This window comes from Phascolarctos cinereus, unplaced genomic scaffold (assembly GCF_003287225.1).
Source record: "Phascolarctos cinereus isolate Bilbo 61053 unplaced genomic scaffold, phaCin_HiC Scaffold_186;HRSCAF=763, whole genome shotgun sequence".
Taxonomy (NCBI): Eukaryota; Metazoa; Chordata; class Mammalia; order Diprotodontia; family Phascolarctidae; genus Phascolarctos; species Phascolarctos cinereus.
In genome coordinates, this window is record NW_027555498.1 from 1 (window position 1) to 17,240 (window position 17,240).

At 39.9% G+C, this 17,240-nt stretch overlaps 1 protein-coding gene across 1 annotated transcript in view; it reads right to left on the reverse strand.

Moving 5' to 3' along the window:
• Positions 1-7,276: 7,276 nt before the first annotated feature.
• Positions 7,277-17,240, reverse strand: part of LOC110204264 (alcohol dehydrogenase E chain-like) — a 30,509-nt gene continuing 20,545 nt past the window's right edge. Inside the window, 1 exon segment of the mRNA XM_078151521.1 lies at positions 7,277-7,748. Coding sequence (XP_078007647.1) covers positions 7,724-7,748 — 25 coding nt within the window. The 3' untranslated portion in view covers positions 7,277-7,723.

Sequence of the window (17,240 nt, forward strand, 5' to 3'; positions counted from 1 at the left end):
AGGAATAAACACCTCTCCTTTGATCATGCCACCTTGGAAGAACTGAAAATTTATAGGTCCCTAGAAGTACCTCTGAAAACAACTGAACAAAACCCCTGAAGCTAGGGATGGTTACACCCTCCACACTGGAAGCAGAGCTCCCTTCAGAAAGAGTTAAAAAGTCAAGTAATTGGGTGGAAACATGAGCAGGCAGTGAGAAAAGAAAACCTGACTATATAATCTTACTTTGGTGAAAAAGATCAAAACATGCTATCAGAAGAAGACAACAAAGTCAAAGCTCCTACACTCAAATCCTCCAATAAAAATATGAATTGGTCTCAGGCCGTGGAAGAGTCGAAAAAGGATTTTAAGAAGCAAGTAAGAGAAGTAGAGGAAAAATCGGGAAGAGAAATGAGCATGAGGCAAGAAAATCATGAAAAATGAGTCAACAGCTTGTGAAAGGAAACCTAAAAAAACATTGCAGAAAACAACTCAGGGGTAACCTGAGTTCCAATCTGGCCTCAGACCTTTAGTAACTCTGTGCCCTGGGCAAGTCACTTAACCCCAATTGCCTAAGAATTAAAAAATATTAGATTAACCCAAATGGCAAAAGAGGTCCAAAAAGGCAATGAGGAGAAGAATGCCTTAAAGTAGAATTGGCCAGATGGAAAAGGAGGTCCAAAAGCTCGTTGAAGAAAATAATTCCTTAAAAATTAGAATGAAGGAAATGGAAACTAATACCTGTATAAGAAATCAAGAAATTATAAAACAAAACCAAAAGAATGAAAAAAGAGAAGAGAATGAAATATCTCATTGGAAAAAAAAAACAAGACCTGTAGAATAAATCTAGGAGAGATCATTTAAAAATTACTGGACTACCTGAAAGCCATGAGTGAAAAAAGAGCCTAGATACTATATTTCAAGAAAGTATTAAGGAAAACTGCCTTGATATTCTAGAACCAGAGGGTAAAATAGAAATTGAAAGAATCCACTGCTTACCTCATGAAACAGTTCCCCAAAGGAAAACTCTTAAGAATATTATAGCTAAACCCCAGACTTCCCAGGTCAAGAAGAAAATATTGCAAGCAGTCAGAAAGAAACAATTCAAGTACTGTGGAAACCCAATCAAGATAACACAAGATCTAACAGCTTCTACATTAAGGGATCAGAGGTCTCGAAACGTGATATTCTGGAGGTCAAAGGAGCTAGGATTAAAATCAAGAATCATCTACCCAGGAAAACTGAGTATAATCTTTCGGGGGAAAAGTGGATATTCAATGAAATAGAGAACTTTCAGGCATTCTTGATGAAAAGACCAGAGCTGAATAGAAAGTTTGACTTTCAAATACAAGACGCAAGAGAAGCACGAAAAGGTAAATAGGAAAGAGAAATCATAAGGGACTTATTGAAACTGAACTGTTTACATTCCTACATGGAAAGATGATTGTAAATCATGAGACTTGGAAAGGTGATATTTGTAACTCCTGTGAGTTTTCTTTGTATCAGGGTATTTGGAGGGAATATATATATACATATACACACCCACCCACACACACATATATATGAATATATATACATATATGTATATATATACTCACACACACACACATATATATATATACTACACATATGTATATATATATATATATATATATATATACTACATATATGTATATATATATATATATATATATATATATATATATATATATATATATATTTATAGAGAGCACAGGGTTAGTTGAATATGAAGGGATGTATCTAAAAATTAAATTAAGGGGTGACAGAGGTTTGTACTGGGAGAAGGAGAAAGGGAGAGATAGAATGGAGTAAATTATCTCTTATAAATGTGGCAAGAAAAAGCTTTTATTGTGGAGGGGAAGAGGAGGGAAGTGAGAGGGAATGAGTGAATCTTATTTTAATGGCATTTGGCTTAAGGAGGGAATAACATACATACCTACTTGGGTATGGGAATGTATCTTACCCTATAGGAAAATAGGGGGTAAGGGGATAAGAGAGTGGGGGATGATATAAGGGAGGGCAGATTGGGAGAGGGATAATCAGAAGCAAACACTTTTGAGGCGGGATAAGGTCAAAGAAGAGAATGGGACAAATGGGGGTGGGGGAGAGAATTGGATAAATGCCATTTTCAATTTAGGATGTCTGCCAGGAGTTGATTGGTGGATTCTTTCTATGGCTATTCTGCCCTCTGGTTCTAAGATCTCAGGGCATTTTTCCTTGATGATTTCCTAAAAGATACTATCCAGTCCCTTTTTTTCCATCACAATTTTTAGGTAGACCAATAATTTTTAAATTGTCTCTCCTGGATTGATTTTTCCAGGTTAGTTGTTTTACCAGTGAGGTATTTTACATTTTCATCTATTTTTTCATTCTTTTGTTTCTGTTTGACTGATTCTCATTCTCTCATCGAGTCATTAGCTTCCATTTCCCTAATTCTAATTTTTAGCAAATTGTTTCTTCTATTAGATTCTATACCTCCCTCCCCATTTGGCCAATTGTGTTTTTTTAGGGACTTGTTTTCTTCAGTGTACTTTTCCCCCAGTTTGCCAATTGCATTTTTTAAGGTCTTGTCTTCTACAGTTAAAAAGCTGTTGACTCTCTCTTTTATACCTCTCATTTCTTTTCCCATTTTTTCTTCTCCCTCTCTCATTTAACTTTTAAAACCTTCTTGAGCTCTTCTAAGAAGGTTTCTTTTTGGGCATCAGACAAGTTAATATTCCCTTTTGAGGTTCCAGATGTGGGTTTGTTGACGATGTTGTCCTTTTCAGAATTTCTGCCTTGATCTTCACTGTTGCCATCATATGAATCTATGGTACATTTCTTTTTGCTCATGGTGTTTCCTTATTCCCTGGTCTTTAAAGAAATTGAGCTCTCCTGCTGGGGAGCAGAGGGCACTTACCCAAGCTTCTTGTGTCGGAGCCCAGGGCTTGGTCACTGGCTTTGTCTGCTGGGGACTCTGATGCTGGCAGTTTAACCGGTTAACTCCAACTGGCATTTGGAGGCTGTAGGGTTCTGGCAGTTTAACTGGTGTTGGGCTGGAATCAGCAACACTGGCACTCTAGGGGTAAGGTTGGGTAGTGTGTCTCCGGAGATTTCCTGCCCACCTTTCCTTCCTTTTGCTTTCTCTTCAGCTCCTTTCAGATGGATGTTGTAGGATGTTTATCCTCCTGGGGCCCCTTGGAGCTGCTTCCTTTGGTCTTGCTGAGACACTGAGACAGCTGGTTGCTGTAGAATGTGAAGGCACCCCATGTGTTTCCAAGCTGGTTTCCATTGGTTCCCCCTCCCTCACTGAGGCACTCAGGGATCCAGGTGTTGGTGTTTTCCTGCTCCACCAGCTGGGTTTCAGGACCTCCCCCTGGTACGTTGAGGCGGGGCTTTCCATTAGCTGTCTGGGATGCCTCCTGTTCTGTACTGCTCCCCTTTCCCCAGGGCCAGAGGGGCCTTTCCTGTTAATCCCTCAAGGGACCTAGGCTGCCAGACTGCTGCACCCTGTCTTTGTTCTGGTTCAGCTATCCTAGGGTTTTTCCTGGGATGATATTTTCTGGGCTTTCAGAGGTTAGTAAGGGATGGGAAGAGTGGCTTAACTTTTACTCTATCATCTTGGCTCCCAGAAGTGCAACCTGAGAATAGGCTAAATGGAGGGAAATATATATAGTCAGTCTTTCACCACATAAACATAATGGAAATGTTTTGCATGACTACAAATGCATCATCTATACTGAATTGCTTGCCTTGTAAGTGAGGTTGGGTAGGGAGAGAGGGAGGGAAAGAATTTGGAACTCAAGGTTTTTAAAAAGAATGTTAAAAAGTGTTTATACATACAACTGGGAAATAAGATATACAGCAATGGGGTATAGAAATCTATCCTGCCCTACAACAAAATGGGGCAAAAAGATAAGGGGGAGTATGATAGAAGGGAGAAGAGATTGGGGGAAGAGAATATACACCATTGGGGTAGGGAGAGGGGAGAAATGTGGAGAAAATTTGGAACTCAAAATCTTTTGAAAGTGAATGTTGTAAAGTAAAAATTAATAAATTATTTAATTAAAAAAAAAAAGAAAACCCTAAATGAGATCATGAAGAGTTGGACAGAACTGAAAAACGACACAAAAGTCAAATATTCTTTTCGTTCATAATATCTAATAAATAAACAAGATAACTCACCCAGACTGAGTGATTCCTTCACTTTATTGTGAAGGGAAAACAGTGAATTGTGATTAAGCATTTATGAAGCACCTACTATCTGTGCTGAGTACTTTAGAAATAGCATCTCTTTTGATCCTCCCAATAAGCCTGGGAGGTAGGTGCTAATATCGTCCCCATTTTACAGATGAGGAAACTGAGGCAAACAAAGGTGAACTGACTTGCCTCAAGTCTTAAGTATTTGAGGCTGAATTTGAACTTAAGTCTTTCTGACTCCAAGCCCAGAGCTCTAGCCACTGTGCCACCTTCCCTAAAGTGCCAAGCAAGCCCTACTCCAGAGTCTGAAGGAGTATAAAACCCCTCTCTGGTGGGTTCCCCATTGATTGTCAATTAAGTAGCCAGTATGCAATGAACAATCAGCACACAACTTGCCCCCTTACCTGGGTCGCACTCTGATCTTGCACACACAAGAACTTCCCTTTAGGTTTAGCTCTTGCTGAGCTCTGAAGGTAGGGTTATCTGCCTTCCCTCTCTAGCTCTGTGGAAAACTCATGTGCCTGGTGGTACCATATGACCCCCTTTTTGCCTTTTAGTCTCCAATCTTGGCCTCAAAAGTGTATATATCCAAGGACTTGGGTTCTATTCCACCGATTACCTAGAATGACATTTTCTGGACCCGGTACTTTTTCTTACAGAGTCTTCTAAGAGGTAGAATCCCTCAGAGATTGGACTGATGCATGTATCTAAGGGTTTGTGTGTGTTCTGTGTGAGTTTATGGCCTTGTATATGAAACAGCATAAATATGCTATGTAGCCTACATATGTACAAATAGTTGAGATTTCATTGATATAGGTGTCCATCAAGTTCTGTGCATATGCCCTCAATATTTTTTTTTTCGTGGACTTTGATAATATGTGTTACCCCTTGTGTCTCAGTTTCTCTGTAGCTGGGGAGATAATTATAGGGCTGCTCAGAAGGTTGGAAAGAGATGCTGGTGAAGGACTGCCCAACAAGCTGTGACCACATCAAAGAAGGTGGTGTGCTCTGTGAGCAAAGCAGAATTACAGTGGCTCAAAAAATGTGAGATGCATAAATTTGGAGACATCTTCACTCCAATTGTTCATACAGACTATTTGTGCCTGAACTAGGGTCGAGCATGCCAAACTTGTATTGGTCTGATCTACCACAGTCAGACACATTGTACCTCAACTCCAACGTGGTCATGTCATTTTGGTCCTCTTGGAGAACAAAGGACACAGCCAGCTGATCAACCAATATGTATTTGAAAGATCAGTAATGTAGTTTAGCAGGAGAGAACAATGGCTTTGCTTCTGGTGATTTGTTCCAGCATCCCCACCACCACTCATTTGCAAAGAAGAGAAAAGGAGTTACTGGGTTAATACTGTTGATTGTCCCCTCCTGGATACTCTGTCTTCTTTGACTTCCATGACACTGCTGTCTCTTCACTTTACTCCTCCCTTTATGACTGTCTCTTCTCAGTCTGCTTTGATTGGTTCCTCCTTTCCACTAAGTGTGAGTGTCCCTTGAGATTCTGTCCTTGACCATCTATCATTCTCTCTCTCTACTCTTCCTCTTGGTGATCTTGATTTAATCAGGTCCCATGGGTTGAAGTATGATTTCTATAGAGATTACTCCAAATCTACATGTCCAGAGCTAATCTGCCTATTGGACATTTTCAAGTGGATAGCCTGTAGGAAGTGGTTTGTTGGAACCAACTCATGTTGAACTTTGAGAGCTGATAGTTGCGCCTTTCAGTGTGAGCCTTGAAATCTTGGAAAGTAAAAAATGCTACAAATCAAGACTGAATTTATTGTTTTGTTGATTCTTGACTTAAGAGAGTGATGGAAGGAATGGTAATGATGCAGATTAAATTTAAGTGTGTTATGCATGCATTTTCCCCCTGATTCTTAAGCATTTAAATCCCTGTGGATTTCTCAAACTCAGTATGTCCAAAACAAAGCCTATTCTATTTCCACCTAAAGTGATCCCTTTTTCAAACTCCATTTATGATGATGGTAACCATCCTTCCTGTCACCCAGGCTAGAAAACTTGACCTGGAGTCAACCCCTACTCCCACAACCTCTAACCTAATTTGTGCCCTCATAAACATCTACCTGAATTAGGGGCAATAGTCTCTTTCTGTCTCTCAGCAATTGGGGTTAAGTAACTTGCCCAGGGTTACACAGTTACTACATGTCTGAGGCCAGATTTGAACTCAAGTCCTCCTGAGTCCAGGGCCTGTGCTCTATCCACTGCACCCCCTGGCTGCCCCAGGACAGTAGTCTCTTCATTTGCCTACTGAATTCCAGTCTCTCCCTCTCTCAATCCATTTTCTGCATAGCTGCCAAATGAATCTTCCCAAACACAGGTCTGAAGACGTCCCTCCACTCCTTCTACCTCCTCAAAATTCTTAAGATCTTCACAATTTGGTTCCTACCTCCATATGCAATCTTATTTCATGATATGCTCTCTGTTCAGTCAAAGTGACTTGCCAGGTGTTGCCCATATGTGACATGCCATTTGTCTCTGAGTCTTGGCACATGGTCCTGTATACCTTGAATATACTTCCTCCCCACTTCCATCTCATAGATCCTCTAATTTCCTTTATAGAATAACTCAGGTGACACTTTCTGTATGCAGGATTTCCTGACCCCACCCCTCCAATGGGTATTTAAAAAAATTTTTTTTGTTTGTATTTTCCTCTTCATATACATCTTGATCATCCTGGCAGAATGTTACTTCCTTGAGTAGCAAGGACTGTTTATTTTTTTTTGGATCCCCAATGTCCAGTGCAATATCTTACAAATACTAATTGTTCAATAAATACTTAGTGAATTGAAGTATACCAAGCTGCTTTCTTTATATAGTATCTCATGTTGTGCAGATCACTGAACTATTACCATTAAGTATATCTCATTTTTCATTCATATTTAGTTAATAAGACAATTTACTTTTGTCGATAAATAGTAAACCCCCTTTGATTATACTACCAGTAATATTCCATTGGTGTCATTTTATATCTTTTCAGATATCCTATGATGCATGGCTTGTGTTCACCTAAAAAGGACGAACCTTATATTTTGTAAACGAGAAGGCGCAAAGGAAAAAAGAATGTATTTTAATTCAGCAAGTTTTATTTTTTATATTGACATGTTCTGAATGGAGCCCCAAACATTTGCTGATGAGAAAAAGGGAGAAGGCAGAGAGGCAGAAAGTAGCAAGCATAATGGCTCATCAATGAGGAAGGGGCATGGATGATGATGGCTTTCTGCCACTTGACTGAAGGTTGTCAGTTGTCTAAGGTCTAATACTTAACAATGATGAAACTGAAAAGTATGACCTTCTATCAAGCTCTTAATTAACTTTTCTTATTTCCCTTCATTCAACATGAATTTGAGACAGTGTCTTAAAAATCCATTCATATTCATCATTAATCAGTTCAGCTGCAGGCTTCCATTGGTCAACCTGGTGATTGAATTATTGAAAGCTTTTATTGATGTCCTGCTACTCCTTACAGATACAATAAGAATGCTGGCAAGATGGGGCCATGTGATTGGTCTCACATTTTCAGAACGGTGCGAATGCTGAAATGAGAAATGAAAGGTATTAGTTAATTCACACTTCAGGCAATCTGTTCTGTGACCAAGTAGGCTTCCATGTAGGTAAGTACCATCTTGGTCTGCAGAGCTTTCCTAATCACACCCTTTATCATTCATGGACAAACTAGGCCCAGGAAAGTAGGGGAGGAGATCAAAATCATACCTCTGTTCCATTTTTTCCTGTCTTCCCATTCTCAGTTTCTCTGTCATTAAATCAGATTTAATTTCTCTTTTTGTCCATGCCCATAATCACCATTGAAAATTATGTATTAAGGACCTGAATACATGACATTTTACTAGGCATGAGGGTCAGAGAGTAATATATGTAGTAACAAGATGACAGGCAGCTTATGGTAGAAGCCATGCTATTGTATACCAAAAATTCTCTCATAGATATTCCTGAGTCAATGTAGGTGATAGAAAAGAAAGTTGGTTTATTTTAATCCCAAAAGCCTCTTGGGAAGGGGATGCATTGAGTATTTAATTTCTGACATTTTATATCCTTTTGCTCCCCAATATCCAATAGTGTGAATATCAATGGATACTCTTGGAGTAAGCAATTATTGTGTCTCAAGAAATGAAAGTACTAATTTTTCAAATTTCCATCTGATATATTAAGTTATACTTGACTGTATTAAGCACCACCATGGAATATACACCATGGTATTCTAGGATTTTTCCGTAATGATATTATATGTAGAAGCCCTTAGTGTAGCAGAAGTTGTTTTGTACTTTCCTTCCAACGAGTAATATCATAGACTAAATCATTCCCCCGAAGAACAGAACAAATTAGTTGGTAGGGAGGGGGCTTGGGAGGATCAGTAAGGAAGCCAAATTTTTATTTTTCCTAGACTTTATTTACATATACTGTAGTCATCACTACATATCCATACATTACTGGATGAAAAAATACTTATCTGTAATAGAAGGTAAAGGGCATATTTGTTGACATTTACCTACTTACTTAAAAATCATATTATTTAAAATCATCTTATTTGTGACTTTAGTCTCATGTATCAGAATTCATGAGTCTTAATATCTACTAGAGCTAAAGTGGCCCCAAATCTGAAAATTATAATACTGTTGTCAAAAGAAAGCTCAAATTTCCAATATCCTCTAGAGAGAATTCATAGTTAAAACCAATGCTGAAGCAAGATAGTCCCGAATTGATGACTTGGGATTTTCAAACTTATGATCACATGATTATAGTTCTTAATTAGGGGTCTCAACAATTTCATCTAGATGGGCAGAGCCAAGATGGAGGAGTAAAAGCAGTAACTTGCTTTAGCTCTTCCCCAAACCCCTCCAAATTCCTGTAAAAATTGGCTCTAAACAAATTCTAAAGCAGCAGAACCCACAAAAACACAGAGTGAAACAAATTTCCAGCCCAAGACAACCTGGATGGTTGATCAGAAAGGTATAATCCGCCAAAGCTGGTAGAGGAGCACAGCGTGGCATGGGCAAGCAGGCGTCAGCGAAACTTGGAGCAGTCTCAGAGGACTAAATCATGGGTAGCTGTAGAGGTTTCCAGACTTCTCAACCATGAACACCAAAGACAAGTTAGAATGTTAGCAGGAAAAGTCTGTGTCTTCACTGAGAGAGAGAAGCTCAGGATCCCAGCCCCATTCCCAAAGTGTGACCTCAGGGTGGTGGCTGTGTCTGGAGCTTCCAGGCCACAGACTAAGGGGAAATCAAGTGGCTGATCAGAGGGCATTATAGGGTTCTCTTTGCTGGTGCTGAGGCAGGATTCTCTTGCTTTGCCTGTGCTTGGATCTGGGTCACAGCTCTGGGTGATGGTCCTGGGGGGCGGAGGAGCACTGGCAAGGTGGAACTTGTAGTAGCTGTGAAAAGAGAATCCTCCTCACAGTTCCAAGACAGAAAAGAGTTCTTGTGGTCACTAATACACCAGAGCATAGGCCAGGAAAGGAGTAAACACCTCGCCTTTCATCATAGCACCTTGGAAGAACTGAAAATTTCCAAGTCCTTAGAAGTATCTCTGAAAATAACTGCACAAAACCTCCAAAGCTTGGGACAGTACATTCTTCACACTGGAAGCAGACCTCTACCTTAATAAAAAGTTTGTAACTGAAGTAATTGGCTGGGATCATGAGCAAGTAGCGCAAAAAGAGTCAGGCCATAGAATCTGACTTTAGTGACAAAGAAGATGAAAACATACAACCAGAAGAAGACAACAAAGTCAAATCTCCTACATGCCAAGCTTCCAAGAAAAATGTGAATTGGTCTCAGCTCATGGAAGAGTTGAAAAAGGATTTTGAGAAGCAAGTAAGAGAAGTAGAGGAAAAACTGAGAGTGATGCAAGAAAATCATGAAAAACAAGTGAACAGCTTGCTAAAGGAGACCCAAAAAATTACTGAAGAAAATAACACCTTAAAAAATAGCCTAACCCAAATGGCAACAGAGGTCCAAAGAACCAATGAGGAGAAGAATGCCTTAAAAAGCAAAATTGGCCAAATGGAAAAGGAAGTCTAAAAGCTTACTGAAAAAATACTTCCTCAAAAATGAGAATGGAGCAATTGGAAGCTAGTGGCTTTATGAGAAATCAAGACACTATAAACCAAAATCAAAAGAATGAAAAAATAGAAAACAATGTGAAATATCTCATTGGAAAGACAAGTGACCTGGAAAATAGATCCAGGAGAGATAATTTAAAAATTATTGGAGTATCTGAAAGCCATGATCAAAAGAAAAGCCTAGACATCATCTTTCAAGAAATTATGAAGGGAATCTGCTGTGAGATTTTAGAACCAGAGGGCAAAATAGAAATGGAAAGAATCCACCAATCACCTCCTGAAAGAGATCCCCAAAGGAAAACTCCTAGGAATATTGCAGCCAAATCCCAGAGCTCCCAGGTCAAGGAGAAAATTTGCAAACAGCCAGAAAGAAACAATTCAAGTATTGTGGGAACACAATCAGGATAATTCAAGATTTAGCAGCTTCTACATTAAGGGACCTCTGGGCTTGGAATATGATTTTACAGAGGGTAAAGGAGACAGGATTACAACCACGAATCACCTACCTGGCAATACTGATCATAATCTTTTCAGGGACAAAATGGATGTTCGGAGAAATAGAGGACTTTCAAGTATTTTTGATGAAAAGACCAGAGCTGAATAGAAAATTTGACTTTCAGATACAAGACTCAGGAGAATCATAAGAAGGTAAGCAGGAAAGAGAAATCATAAGAGACTTATTATCATTGAACTGTTTACATTCTGCAAGGAAAAATGACATTTATAACTCATGAGTCCTTTGTCAGTATTAGAGTAGTTGTGGGGGAAAATTATATAAATACACACATACATAATATATATATTATATATGTAGTATATTTATAGTACATATATACTATATAGTATACATATGTAGTATATATGCTATATAGTACATATATATATATATATATATATATAATATATATATATATATATAGAGAGAGAGAGAGAGAGAGAGAGAGAGAGAGAGAGAGGTAGAGAGATAGATAGATAGATAGATAGATAGATAGATAGATAGAGGGCCTAGGGTGAGTTGAAGATGAAGGGGTGACATCTGGAGAATAAAATTAAGGAGTGAGAGAGGATTATACGGAGAGAAGGTGAAAGGGGAGGTAGAATGGGGTAAATTATCTCACAGAAAACAGACAAGAAAAGCTTTTTACAGTGGAGGGGAAATGGGGGAAGGTGAGAGGGAATGAGTGAATCTTATTCTCATCGGATTTGACTTAAGGAGAGAATAACATACACACTCAGTTGGGTATGAAAACCTATCTTACCATAGAGGAAAATAGAGGGGGAAGAGGACAAAAGAGCAGGGGAATGATAGAGAGGAGGGCAGTTGTGAAAAGGGTAATCAGAAGCAAACACTTCTGAGGATGGATAAGGTCAAAAGAGAGAATAGAACAAATGGGGGCAGGATAGGATGAAGGGCAATATACTTAGTTGTTCACAACATGACTACTATGGAAGTATTTTGCATGACTACACATATATAACCTATATCAAGTTGCTTGCCTTCTCAATGAGGGTGGGTGGGGAGAGAGGAAGGGAGAAAATTTGGAACCTAAAGTTTTAAAAACAAAAGTTAAAAAAATTTCATCTAGATTTTGCTTCTTAGGCCTAGTAATTCCATCTTATTTCCCTCCACCTGCTGCCTTGGACTTTTGCCATATGACCTTCAGTAAAATACCATGAAATTAATTTTTATTGCTTTGGACTTTGGAGAACCTGTAGATTACAAGTGCCCAGCTTCAAAATTCCCCCTTTCCCATGGGGTAAGAGGAACGTTACATTATCTGTCAATATCATTTTGGCCTTCATGTTCGACTCTTACAGACCTGCTACCATGCATATTCTACTTCGCCCAGCTCTAGTTAGATGACATTCTACCATTTCAATCAAATATACCTGGTTGTCTGTTGACCCATGTTCTAGTCTCAGTTTTTTAATACTGGCTTTTTGACCCTGAGTAAGTCTCTTAAACTGTCTGAGCCTCATTTCCCTCACCTAATTCTGTATGTCTTAAGTGTCTCTTTCCCTACTGGCCCTTTCCCCACCATTAGATTGTAAATTCTTTAAGAATATGGACTCTGTCATTTCATCTTGTTACCTAGCACCTAGGACACGTAATAAATCTGTGGAAGCATTCCTTTTGGAGTCTTTCCTAAAAGAGGGGAACAAAAAACATTCCAAGGTAATATTATCTATACCACAAAGGAAGTTCTTAGAGGGGAGAGTTAGCATTAAAAAATACCTATTTCTAAGTAGACCAGAATGGTTTTATTTTTTTTAGCACATAATAGGTGTTTTTGGTTGTTTGGTCGTTTCAGTCATGTCTCTATGTGATCCCACTTGGAGTTTTCTTGGCTAAAGTACTGGAGTGGTTTGCCATTTTCTTCTCCAGCTCATTTTATATATGAGGAACGGGGGCAAACAGGGCTAAGTGACTCAGCCAGGGTCACAAAGCTAGTAAGTGTCTGAGGCCAGATTTGAAGTCAGGAAGATGGGTCTTCGTGATTTCAGACCCTGCACTGTAGGCACTGCACTACCTAATCCCAAACAGACCAGCACAGTTCTTAGCACATAGTAGGTGCTTAGTTAATGCTTGTTGAATGGAATTGAATGGAACAAAGGCCACCAATGGTGTCCACCAGATTAGTTGACCAATTTGCATTGAGATCAAGGCTTAACACTCATGGTTTGATGGAAAATTCAAACTAGTTTTTAATTACGTTTCTATTTCTCGCTGCTCCTAAACCTACTTTTTTCCTTTCTGTGACTTCCATTTCCTCAGTTTTATCAAAGGATATCACCTCTGCTCTGACTTCACTCTTCTCCCTTCCCAAACTTGACCTCTTGGTGAGCTAAGTCAGCTCTATACTATCCTATACTGTTTTCTCTCCCTTTCATTCTGTCACGTCTTGACAAACCATAATCCTGAATGACTTCTACCATTTATCTTCTTTGGTCTTATTCACACGTTGCTGAATGGAACGGGAGGGAATCATAAAACCATGCTGACTTGGTCCATCTCAAAATGGTGTTAGCTAGGGGATACCTAGGTGGCACAGTGGATAGAGCAGCAGTCCTGCAATCAGAAGGACCTGAGTTCAAATCTGGCTTCAGACACTTGATACTTACTAGCTGTGTGACTCTGGGCAAGTCATTTAACTCCCATTGTCTAGCAGAAAAAAGATTATATTAGCTAATCTCAAATAGGCCCCCACTATAGCAAAACCATCCCACTATTCATGTCTGATTGACTCCCTATTGTACAAATAATCTTTCTTTCTCTTCCCAAGTCTCTCATGCCACTTCCTCCCTATTCTCATTCCTTTTCTTCACCTCACTGGAAAAAATTGAGACCACTCTCTGACTTTTCCTCTCTTTCCTCTTTCTCATATACTTACCTTTCCAATCCTCTTCCACCCTATATCATCCCTCCCATACAGTCTGTGATACAGTGACATTGGCTTCTTTGCACAAGCCCACTCCGTCTCCCTCCCTTGGGCCACTTTTCAGTGGCTGTCCCCCGCGCCCAGAAAGCTCTCCCTCCTCATGTCTATCTCTCAGCTGCCATGAATTCCTTCAAGTCCCAGCTAAAATCCCACCTTTTTTTTTTTGGCAGTTGGGGTTAAGTGACTTGCCCAGGGTCACATAGCTAGTAAGTGTCAAGTGTTTGGTCTGAGGCCAGATTTGAACTCAGGTCCTCCTGACTTCAGGGCCAGTGCTGTATCCACTGCTCCCCTAGCTGCCCCTAAATCCCACCTCCTATGCGAAACTTTTCCTGATCCTCTTCCTCAGTTTTAGTGCCTTCCTTCTGTTGATCATCTCTAATTGACCTTGTACATAGTTTTTGTATGTAGTTGCTGTTTGTTTGTACATAGCTTCTTTGTCCATAATTGTTGACATATTATCTCTCCTATTTAGCCTCAAGTTCCTTGAGAGGAGATGGTCATTTGCCTTTCTTTATATTGGTAGCATGTGGTCTGGTGCCTAACACATAGTAGGTACGTAATGAGTGTTCATTAATTGGCTGACTGATTAATTGACACCTGTAGATATCATCTCCCACTATCTTTTCCTTCACTACCAGTGTCTCAGATAGGCGGCCCTTCTGAGTACCAAGACCAACCTCTAAATATTCCCTTATCTCCTTCCCATTTTCTCAGAAACTTGCCCTCCATCATCATACGCAATCTTTCTAATCTTCAATAACTCCCACATTTACATAAAGCTGTCAAAAATATGTCCAGATTTCTACTTCAAAATCCCTACTGTCTCACTAGTTCCTTCCATGCCTGCCAGCTACCACCCTCTATCTTACTTCTCCTTCTGTGGTAAGCTCCTTGAAAACACTAGTTCCAAGCAGTGCTTCCTTTCTTCTCTGTCCCTTCTAAACCTCTTCCAGTCTGCCTTCCAGCTTCACCATTCAGCTGAAATGGCTCTCTGCAAAGCCACCAAGGATCTCTAAATTGCTAAATCTGATAGCTTCTTTATGATCCTCATCTTCAGTCCTCTCCTTACCTCCACCAGAGCCTTTGACACCATTGACCACTTACTACTCCAAGATACTCTTTCCTTTCTGGGTTTTGGTGACTCTGCTTTCCCTTGGTTCTTTTCACCTGCTTGATTACTCCTCAGTCTCCTTTGCTAAATCTTCATCATGACGTGTCCCCTAACTAGGGGTGTTCCCAAAGCTCAGTTCTGGGCCATCTTCTCTTTTCTTTCTATGCTAGGGATTCTTAACCTGAGGCTCTGAACTAAAGTAAAGATTTTGTTACTGTATTTCAATATATCTTGTTTTCTTTGCAATCCTATGTATTTTATTGTATTCATTTAAAAAGCAGTATTATGAGAAGGGGTCCAGAAGTTTTACCAGACTGCCAGGACACAAAATAGGTTAAGAATTCTTCTTCCATACTCTCTCACTTGTTGATTTCATCAACTCACATGGGTCTGATTATGATTTCTATGCAACTTATCCCAGACCTAGTTCTCTCCCCTGAAATCCAGTTCTCCATTACCAACTGCTTGTTGGATGCTTGAGCAAGATGTCCTTTAGGTCTGAAATTGAACATGTCCAAACGAGAACTCAACCTGTTTCCTTTCAAGTTGTTTCTTCTTCTAAACTTTCTTATGCTGTTTTTTTTTTGAGGCAAATGGGGTTTAGTGATTTGCCCTGGGTCACAGAGCTAGTGAGTGTCAAAGCCTGGATTTGAACTCAGGCCCTCCTGAATTCAGGGCCAGTGCCTATCCATTGCACCACGTAGCAGCCCCTAACTTTCTTTTAGTGTTGGGGGTACTGTCATCCTTCCCACCAGTTAGGTTTATGATCTTTGTATCAGCCTTGATTTTTTCTTTCTCACTAACCGACATATCTAATGAGTAGCAGTTGTTATGTTTTCTTTTCTTTCTTTTTTTTTTTTTTGCTTTTTAGGCAATTGGGGTTAAGTGACTTGCCCAGGGTCGCACAGCTAGTAAGTATCAAGGGTTTGGTCTGAGGCCGGATTTGAACTCAGGTCCTCCTGACTTCAGGGTCGGTGCTCTATTCACTGCATCACCTAGCTGCCCCTATAATTTCTTTCTTTACAACATATCTTTCACATATCTACTTTTCTGTATTCACATGGCCACCTCTCTAATTCAAGCCCTCCTCATATGTCCTCTGGACAATTGCAAAAGCCTTTGAACTGGTCTTTCTGCATGAAGTACCTCCCCACTCCAATCTGTCATCTACACAATGTGATTTTTCTTAAACTGTAGGTCTGCCCATGCCATTCTCCTACTCAATAAACCTCTTCTTATTCTCTCTAGGTTCAAATATAAAGCTCTTCGTTTGTCATTTTAAATCTCTTCTTAACCTGGCTCCTTCATCTCTTTCTTGTCTTCAACTACTTTACACGTGGGTTTTGAGGTATGAGAGAAATGCTTATTAATAACCAATTATGGGGGAAATCTAAGCTCTTTCCTGTACTATTTTCTTGTTTGAATCCCAGCCTTTGAAGGACTTTACTGAACTCTGCTAAACATTTACCCCACCTAGACTGTGTCATCTAGGTGAATTCCTGCCCGTTGTGTTCCACTCAGGTGTGTGTGTGTGTCTGCGCGTGGGTACAAATGCTTTGACTAAATTGCGCAAGATTAGGGGCGATTTGGAAGTAAATGAAATGATCCAAGTCATATCCCGTAGCCCCCCTAGAACAGGTCTACCTCTCATTACGATACTCATTCTCTCTCATTACTTCCTAACCAATCAGAATCAACTGCCACCCTCAGGAACACCGAATCATCCAAGGGCATGTACACATTGAGTGCGTTCCATGACAGGTCCTTGCCATTGAAGAGTGTCACTGACCCCTGTCATTAATAATATGGTAGCATTATTAATAAACTGATTAATATCCAGAAGTTATGTGTCTCAAACCTTTTATGTGTCACGGATAGACTTAAGAACAGAGTGTTCTTTGAACAGGACAGTAATCTGCCATCTCCATGCCTTTCCACTGGCTATTCCAGATACCTGGGCTACTCTCCTGCCCAGTCTCCAACTTTAAAATCTCCGGCTTCATTCAAGACTCAGTCAAAATCTCTCCTCTTCTCGGAAGCTTTTCCCGGTCTTGTCAGCAGCTGGTGCCAGCCTCTCAGTGCCTGGCACATAGTAGGTGCTTAACAAATATTTACTGACTGGCTGATATCCCTTTTACATGCTCTCCCACCATCTCTTTCTTCACTCTGATAACTGATCATGAGTTGGCCCTTTAAATACATCAGATTTATATATGTTTTTTCCCCACTGAAATGTAAGCTCCTTGAAGGCAGGAATTGTCATTGGTTTTTCTTTGCATCTTTAGCACTCAGAACAATGCCTGTCACATACTATGTGCCTAATAAATGCTCAGTGATTGATTGATTCTACTGCATAGGATGACAGCTCTAGAGTTGGAAGACAGCTCAGGTGCTG